This window comes from Apium graveolens, chromosome 4, assembly GCF_009905375.1.
Source record: "Apium graveolens cultivar Ventura chromosome 4, ASM990537v1, whole genome shotgun sequence".
NCBI classification, from domain to species: Eukaryota; Viridiplantae; Streptophyta; class Magnoliopsida; order Apiales; family Apiaceae; genus Apium; species Apium graveolens.
Genome location: NC_133650.1, coordinates 85,658,371 through 85,668,470, shown reverse-complemented (window position 1 = coordinate 85,668,470; position 10,100 = coordinate 85,658,371). Strand labels below are relative to the sequence as shown.

Sequence of the window (10,100 nt, the reverse complement as noted above, 5' to 3'; positions counted from 1 at the left end):
ATGTATGTGTATACGCTCGTATCTTATCGCGAATTTTGGTTTACACTTTTTTTCCGCAAACTTTATATACAAACTACGGTTAAAACAAAACTAATGTGTTTTAGTTCCAGTCTCGAGGACTGAGGTTGTATAATGAGTACCAATTCCAGAAGGTGAATTCTACTTTTAAAAAGAATTAGTTAATTACACAAAATATTGGATAGTTTGCTGACGGACAAAACAAGAGATGAAATGAGACGAATAAAAATTCAAGATATTTCAGCAATAAAAACAAATTCATCTTTCAGCACATTTAACTAAGACAGCCAATTTAAACATAAAAGGTAGTACTGATATATACCCAATTCAGGTCAGGTAAGAGTAGCTATTGAATGTCTTGTTATTTGAACTACTCTAATAAACAATATGCAAGAAAATTTTGTAAATGGACACTTTTGCTCTAATTTGACCCCTTCATTTATTAATTAAAAGGCAGGCTTCCTACCGATAATCTCACAGGACATTTCCACAGAACCAATTACCAAAACCAACATGCAATTCTAAAGAGATTTGAACCCTCAACCTTCCCACTTAGGGGAGAGGATTCAGCAGGGGAGGGAGTACTGCTCATTTGGTTACTCAGTATGCTACAATGATCTTGACATCTTTCGTTCACAACCAAGTAAATTGGCCCAACAGATCTCGAGTATAATGCAAACTACAAGGCGTCAATGATTTGACATAATGTTTGAAATGAAAACCAGCAATTAACCAAAATATCAATTGTCAAACAGGTCTGCAATATCAAAAGCACAATAATACAAAATAAAACTCCAGAAGTTGATTTTTTTCGACAGAGATGAAGTACCCAAGAAGTCTGAAGCAAATTAAGCTAGAAACGCGCATTTCGATCGAAGGTAAACTAAAATGATCATTCCCATACTTCTTCCTAAGTAATTACCAAAATCAAAATTGGATTCAAGCTTGTGATCATTCATAAGGAATAACACTTCACGTCACATGTTTAACTCTTTGTAACTTTCTCCTTTAACTTCTGAATCTTCAAAACCTTCTTTACAATCTTTTGCTCTTCAACCAAAAAGGCTCGGATGATCCTATCAACAAATTACAATTAGGATTTAGCCAAAATAGAACTCTAATACAATTCCAGAAATAAAAATTGCAGAGAGGAGATCTAGAGAATTTTGCAACGTAAAAATTTATGGTATCACATACCTCTCCCTGACAGCACCTCCAGATAACACTCCACCATACGCACGGTTGACAGTTCTTCGGTTTCTGGACAATCTAGATCTCTTGTATTCAGCAGGTCTCAAATGAGGAATCTGCAATACATCCAACATTTACTAGACGATAATTTATAAACAAAATGCAGAATGTATACAAATTGATAGTAATATTTAAAGATCCTTCCATTAAAGCTCATCAATGCATCAACACATACAATACAACTAATTGTGGACCCTAAAATTTTCTTTTACATTTCTAATACGAAGCAGATATTTCACTTCTTAAATAAGCCACAGTTATCGATTTTGAATAGAGTGTTGCTAGTGAATGTCATTGTCACGTGTTATTGACTCATTTTCTTCAATATCCAATATAAGAGGTGTGCTTTAATAGTTCAAATGTATGTTGAGTTCTTTTACCAAACACATTTAACAGAATAAAAAATCACAAGCTATACATTTTCCTTGCAATTCATGTACCACGCCGACCAGATCATGACTCCAAATATCATATTATCGTCAACCACAGGATTTCTACCAAGATTTCCTAATAGTGAAGTAAAAAAACAGAATGATTGAGAACTTACAACTAGAATCAGAGCAATTTAGAACCAACTTCTATTACACGAGATAAATGAAAGTGAATTTATGCACAAGACAACATTAAATAGTAGCCTCACTCAGAATTAGAAAGCAAAACAAAGTACATTTTCCTCAATTCAAATAGATTAAGCAGAATTAATGTTTTCCAAACGTAAAGCTGAAACACTAGCATTCTTCTAGATAATCAAAAAAATATGAATAACTTCAGAATCAAAGCATAATCATATCATTCAGGCAATGACATTAGGATTTAGCTGATAGGCATACAACAAATATACCAATAAAAAATTCCTTGCCCCTACAATCTAGATAATACAAGCCCAAATGTAACAACTCTTTAGCCATATAAACAACTAAAACACAAATGAATAGTTTAAATGTATGTTGAGTTCTTTTAGCAAACACATTCAACAGAATACAAATCACAAGCTATACATTTTCCTTGCAATTCATGTACCACGCCGACCAGATCATGACTCCGAATATCATATTACAACTAGAATCAGAGCAATTTTGGACCAACTTCTATTACACAAGATAAATAAAAGTGAATGTAAGTACAAGACAACACCAAATAGTAGCCTCTCAGAATTAGAAAGCAAAACAAAGTACATTATCCTCAATTCCAATAGATTAAGCAGAATTAATGTTTTCCAAACGTAGAGCTGAAACATAACTTCAGAACAAAACATAATCATATCATTCAGGCAATGCCATTAGGATTTAGCCGATAACTAAAAACCAATAACGCATACGAAAACTACACCAATAAAAAATTCCCTGCACCTACAATCTAGACCATACAAGCCCAAATGTAACAACTAAAACACAAATGAATAGCTAAAAATTGGCAAATGCACAATGTAAATAGCAAAAATATCGAAAATAAACGAGGAAAAAACTATACCCCCTGGATTCGCTTTCCGGTAACAGGGCACTTAGGTCCACTGGCTCTCTTCTTAGTTGTCTGATAAACCAGCTTACCTCCTAAAATTTCATCAAAAAAATTAAATTTTAAAATATCACCATTTACATAATTTTAACCTCACATTTCCCAAATCTAAACAATCACTTTTACAACTAATTACAAAAATCACTAATAAAGACATATACACGACAATAAAGTCATTAATCAAAAATTAAACAACATACATATTCTTAAAAAAATCAATAACCAGTAATTAACAAAATTTAAAAAAAAGGGAGGTTTTGAAAAGAGTACCAGGGGTTTTGACAATTCTGTGCTGGTTGGATTTGGTGGCATAACTGTGGCGTTTGCGATAAGTAAGACGCTGAACCATTCTTCCTCTGCTTTTGCTTTAAACGGCGACTCTGCTTTGAGATGGTGAACCAAAAGAGTGTTTTAAAAGAGATACAATGGCTATATATCACTTCCCCTGTTTAAAACCCTACATCGTGTGGCTAGTACTCGTTCGCTTCTCCGTTTTTGACGGATAGGATTTATTTAGATGTTTCCCATTATTTTTCATTTTTTATATTATTTTCAAAATTAATTTTCTTTTTAAGGTTATCACGTTATTAGGATCTAGGAGTGAGTATTTTTCGGTTCAAAATCGAGACCCGAAATGAACAAAACCAAAATTTCGATTTTGATTCAATCCTTAACTAACTCGGGTCGGTTTCGATTCTTATTTTTCTACAAATATTGGTCCTTGGTCTGATTCGGTTTTTAACATAAAACTGTAAGAACTGAACTGTACTACATATGAATAAATATAAAAAAATTATAAATATATGTGTATATATAATGTATTATATTTTCTTATTTATAATATTATAATAAATTTCAAGAAAAATATAATTTTATATTGTATTATTCATTTATTTAAATATATGTTGTGTTTTGATTGTTTTTACAAAAAACTTTCTTCTTATTATATGTTAGAAAGTAATCTAATGCAAAATAAGGTACCCAAAAAAATTCTTTAACTAAGCTACCTTTAATAAATAATCAAAATTAGTCAAAATTTAAAAAAACTTAAAATATAAAATAATATGCAAAATAAATGAATATGAAAAAGATAAAAATTCAGTTCTTTCATTTCGGAACCGAACCGAAATTTACGAATCAGTTCCGATTGGATTCTGACATATAAACGGGTCCAGCTCGATTCTTGAAATATTCTTATTTCGGTTCTCGGTTCTTTCGGTTCCTATTCAATTCGGTCCAGGTATGACCTATTGTTCACCCCTACGCGTGATCGTATACACACATTAACAATATTTTCATATTTTTTATTGATTTTAGTCTGATTAATAATTAACTATCATAAAAAACCTGATATAGTAGTACATCAGAAGTCACATGGCTTCATCAAAACACATGGCAATTTTTAACTTTATTGTGAATGATATAATATAATTATATTGTTATGTGGATGTTGTTTAATTTTGTGAAAGACTTGCTTGTATAATAATAAGACTAAGTCACATTGACAACCCTGAGATTTAATTGTTTGATAATCAATTTTCTATTATGTATTATATTTCTTGAATCTGTAAAAAGGTTAGAAGATTAGACTGGAGGATTTTACTGTGAACAAATTCAAGACAGATCAAGCAATATCGAGAAGTTATTCGAGAAGTCCAGAAAGACTTATCGAGAAGTCCAAAATGGCTTATAGACGAGTCTCAGATATATCGACAAGTCATTTCTGCATGTAGAGAACTCAGAGATATCGACAAGTCAAATGAAGATGTGAAAAATTGGAGATATCGGCAAGTCAATTTCTCATTAGAGATCTCAAAGATATCGACAAGTCAAAATATGTATGTAGAGATCTCATAGATATCGACAAATCACTTCTACATGTAGAGATCTCTGACATATCGACAAGTCATTTCTCATACAAAGATCAAGAGACCTCGACAAGCCAAATATACCTATAGAGAACTCGGAGATCTCGATAAGTCATTATACTTATCGAGATGTCACTTCTCTATAGAACAAACTAGAGATCTCGATATGCCTCTCAAATACAGAATGCAGACAAGTTCAAGATTCAAGATTATCAGTCAACAAATGATCTATTCACTAAATTGAAAAGTCTACAAAGTAGCTGGGAGAATACAAGATCAAGGTCCAGATTAACTGGACAAAGGATGGTCACAGACCTACAAGATTCTGTACAGATTTGCTAAGCTAGAAATGGAAATAGAAAAAGGTTGATTTAGAAAGTAGTTTAGTACATTTTAGTGCAAGTCTTGTAAACTCTTACTACTAGTGTATAAATCATGTATTGATCCTTTGTTTAGAAGTAACAAACAGATTCATATTTTTTTGTATTCTCTCAAGGAAGAAGCTGAGTTCTTACATTTTTAAGAACACAGAATTTGTAGCAAGACAAACTTAATTAATACAAAGTAAGTGAGTTTTGAAATATTGTGCTTGTTGTTTTAGTTCTGTTAACACAATATCTCTGCAAATTAGAAACTGCCTTGTTCACTTAAAATCCAAACTGTTTTTAAAAGGTTAAAAATCAAAGAAACACATTCACCCCCTATGTTGCACTCAATAGCTAACAAGTGCTATCAGAGCAAAATATGAAACAAACAAATAAATATCTTGAAAGTATGAGTGCACAAAAGATAAGCAGTGTCAAGATACCAACCTTTGATAAAATCAATTATACACTTTGGAAAAAGAAGATGATGTTGTTCATAAGGATGGCCAACCTAATGTACATCCAGTTTCTTAAGAATGACCCTTTTATTCCCATAAAAAGGGTTGATGAATCTACTGATGGAGATATGGTCATTCCAGCTCATTATGCCCCTAAAGACCCCTCAAAATACACTGAACCTAAAAAGAAAAAGTCTCTCTGGATAGTGACCTGCAACTAATTCTGATAGAGTCACTTGACAATATCATGTACAACAATATTGTAAACTGTGAGACAGCCAAACAAATCTGGGAGAAGATTGAGATTTTGTGTGAGGGTACTGAGGAAGTAAGATCAAATCAAAGGAGAATATTGGTGTCTCAGTATGAGGGTTTCATGGCAACTCCTAAAAAAGGAATTGCATAAGTTTTTGAAAGGTTCAACAAATTGATAAATAACTTGCAATTTCATTATAAATATTATGAAACTGAGGAGGTTAACCTAAAGTTCTTGCTATATCTTCCTAACCACCTTGAACGGAAAATATCAGCTATTAGAGAAGGAAAAGACTTGAGCAGAATAATATTGGAAGTTTTATATGGGATCTTGAAAACTTATGAGCTTGAAATATTACAAAGAAAGTCATTAAAGGCAAACCAAGGACATGTGGTTGATGGTTCCAGTGCCTTAGTTGTCAATGACAGTGAAGAAAGTGAAGATGAACAAGATGCTCAAACTCCGGTCATTCATGTTGTGGAGCAAAGAACAAGGGACCTCATAAACAAGTTATTTTGGAGCTAGAGGAAGATGAATACTACACCCTTGATGAGCTAAATGAGATGGATCAATCTATGGCTTACCTGACTAGAATTTTTTTAAACATAAGGCTCAAAAAGTCAAGACTTCTCAAGAACAAGGGACAATCCTCAAATAGCAACAATTGGAAACCAAAGACTCAATATAACTCATCTAGCAAAGGTGGCTACAAGACTGGATCTATTGACAGATCAAAGATAAGGTGCTTTAACTATGATGAGTTGGGTCACTTTGCTACTGAGTGCAGGAAGCCAAAGAAAGTGAAGAAGGACAAAGCCTATCTGAAATTGGAAGCAAAATATGAAGCTCTCTTGAAGAAACAGGGAAAGGCTTACATAGCTGAAGGTAAGAGTTGGGATGACACTGATGAAGAAGATGAGAATGAAGAGTTTGGAAACTATGCACTTATGGTTCTTCGATAAGGAGAATCATCCTCATCAAAATCAGAGGACAAAGTAAAGAAAGTCATATGGATCATAGACAGTAGATGCTCCAGGCATATGACGTGTGATAAAGCCCTGCTATCATAATTTGAGGAGATGGTTGGCCCATTGGTGAATTTTGGAGACAACAACAAAGGATTCACAATAAGATATGACAAGTTAGTTTCTGGAAATATTGTCATTGAAGATGTAACACTGGGTCTTGAGGTGAATATCTTGAGTGTCAGTCAATTCACAAATAGAGGATTCAAGGTTTTATTTGACAAAGGAGACTGCTCAATTATCAGCAAAAAGACTGGTGAAGTTGCTTTGAAAGGAGCAAGAAAGGGAAGTTTATTTATTGCATATTTATGCTCAGCAAATAAGGATGGTATATGTTGCTTCTACACCAAGGTATCTATTAAGCAAAGCAAGGTGTGGCACAAGAAACTCTCTCACCTGAACTCCAAAGCAATTAATACCTTGATTAAAAATGAATTAGTGAGAGACATGCCAAATTTGAAATTTGCCCAAGATGAAGTTTGTGAGGCTTGTCAAAAAGGAAAAATGAAAAGGTCTAGTCACAAAAGCAAAGCTGTGAATTCCATAAGTGCACTTTTGCAACTTATTCACATGGACTTGTTTGGACCATTTAATGTCTTATCTATTTCTAAAAAGAAATATGCACTTGTAATGGTGGATGACTACTCAAGATACACATGGGTAGAGTTTATGTACTCAAAGGATAAAACTCCAAACACATCATTATTGAACACATCAAGAAAGTTAAGAAGCAGGCCGAAGATCAAAACTGTGTAAAAGATTAAGGAGTGACAAGGGCACAAAATTCAGAAATACAATTTTAAATGAATTCTGCAAAGACAAGGGTATTGTTCAAGAGTTATAAGCTACAAGAACACCTTAGTAAAATGGGGTAGTTAAAAGAAAGAATAGAACTCTAGTGGAGGCTGCTAGAACAATGTTGCAAGATATCAATCTGCCAACAAGTTTTTGGGAAGAAGCTGTTAACATTGCATGCTACACTCAAACAAATATCTCATCAACAAAAGTCTTTGCAAGTCACCCTACTCAATCTTATCAAAAGGAAGCATATTGTGAAATATCTGCATGTGTTTGGAAGTAAGTGTTTCTGTTCTAAAAGACAACTCTGAATATGTGGAAAAATTTGATTAAATTTTTTGAAGCAATTTTTCCAAGATATTCATTGGAAAGAACTGCCTATAGAGTTTATGTGCTTGAACAAAATAAAATTATGGAAAGCACAGATGTGACTTTTATGACAAGTGTCCAGGCTTGGAATGCCTTGATGAGAATGAAGCTGAAGCCCTTAAGTTTAAAAATCTCAACATTGATAGTGATTCTGAAGATGAAGCTGAGATCAACACAAAATAAAGAGTCAATTGAGCAAGTGAATCATCAGAATGAAAACTCATCTTACACACCTCAATTTGATAACACAAACTCAGGGGGGAGAAAGAGAAGAAAGTTCTGCAAGTCATGCCAATGGTGAAGAAAATGCAGAAAATTTAGGTCAACAAAATCATACCAGAAAATTGGATAGGAGTCACACACGAGATGCAATTATTGGTGATCCAAATGCTGGTATGAGGACTAGAAGTGCAACTTCTAATGAATGTCTACATGCATGCTTTCTTTCATAAACTGAGCCTAAGAAAATTGAGGAAGCTCTACTTGATCCTTACTGAATATCTGCTATGCAAGAAGATCTAAATCAATTTGAAAGAAACAAAGTTTGGAAGTATGTTCCTGCACCAAAAAACAGAAGTATAATTGGAACAAAGTGGGTGTACAGGAACAAACTGGATAAAAATAGAACTGTAACAAGAAACAAAGCAAGGTTGGTTGCAAAAGGCTACTGATAGGAAGAAGGAATTGATTATGATGAAACTTTTGCTCCGGTTGCAAGACTTGAGGCAATAATGATCTTTCTTGCATCTGTAGTACACTCGAATTTTAAAGTGTATCAAATGTATGTAAAGAGTGCATTCCTTAATGGTGAGTTGGAAGAAGAGGTTTATGTGAAACAACCACCTGGCTTTGAAGATCCAAAATATCCAGATTTTGTCTACCAACTACTCAAGGCTCTCTATAGATTAAAGTAAGCACCTAGAGCTTGGTATGACACACTGTCAGAATTTTTGCTTAAACATGGATTCACTAGAGGAACAATTGACAAGACTTTATTCTACAAACAACATGGTGGTGATATGCTCCTAGTTCAAATCTACGTGGATGATATCATTTTTGGTTCTACTAATGAAAAATTATGTCAAAAATTCTCAATAAGCATGCAGAGTGAATATAAAATGAGCATGATGAGAGAATTAAGTTACTTTCTTGGACTTCAAGTCAGTCAAAGAAATGATGGAATCTTCATCAGCCAAACCAAGTATGTTAAGGATTTATTGTAAAAATTTGGAATGGTTGACTATCCACCTGCATCAACACCTATGTCTATAGCTATTAAGTTGGATGAAGATAAGAAAGGAAAAAGTGTAGACATTTCAGGTTATAGAGGAATGATTGGATCTTTGTTGTATTTGACTGCTAGTAGACCAGACATTATGTTTGCAACATGTCCGTGTGCAAGATTTCAAGCCAATCCAAAGGAATCACATTTAATGGCTGTGAAGAGAATTTTTAGATACTTGAAGGGGACACCAAACTTGGGATTGTGGTATCCTAATGGAACTGGATTTGAAGTTGTTGGATACACAGATGCAAATTTTGCTGGATGTAGGGTTGACAAAAAGAGCAGTAGTGGAATTTGTCAATTTCTTGGACAAAAACTTGTATCCTGGTACAGTAAGAAACAACAATCTTTGTCAACTTCCACAGCTGAGGTTGAATACATAGCTGCTGAAAGTTGTTGTGCTCAAGTGCTTTGGATTAGAAACCAACTAATGGACTATGGTCCAGTGTTACACAAAATTCCAATTATGTGTGACAATACTGGTGTTATATCTATCATTGTTAACCCATTTAATCATTCTAGAACTAAGCACATTGATGTAAGGTACTATTTTATTAGAGAACATATTACAAATGGTACCATTGAGCTCATTTTTGTTCCAACAGAAAAATAATTAGCTGACATCTTCACTAAACCTTTGGATGAAGCAACTTTCACTAGACTTTATGGTGAAATTGGAATGTTAAATTATTCATCCTTTAGACAAGAACTCAGCTAATATGTTGTAGCAGATTAATTTCTAATAAATTAAAATTCATTTGATTTATTTTGGAAATTAACTAGAATATGAGTTATAAATATTTTAGAATTCTCTGCATATTAATTTTTCAAAATTCAAAATTTAACTTGGAATTTTTCAAATTCTAAGAAAAACTTTCTAAATATTAATTTA

The 10,100-nt window shown here is 33.2% G+C and overlaps 1 protein-coding gene across 1 annotated transcript; it reads right to left on the bottom strand.

The window, feature by feature from the left end:
• Window positions 1-688: 688 nt before the first annotated feature.
• Window positions 689-3,213, bottom strand: LOC141718142 (large ribosomal subunit protein eL34-like). The gene is made up of 4 exons (XM_074520518.1): window positions 3,055-3,213; window positions 2,740-2,819; window positions 1,216-1,325; window positions 689-1,094 (listed from the first exon to the last, which is right to left on the bottom strand). Exons 1-4 carry the CDS (start codon window positions 3,131-3,133, stop codon window positions 1,004-1,006), a joined length of 360 nt encoding a protein of 119 aa, XP_074376619.1. The 5' UTR covers window positions 3,134-3,213; the 3' UTR covers window positions 689-1,003.
• Between the last annotated feature and the right edge of the window lie 6,887 nt (window positions 3,214-10,100).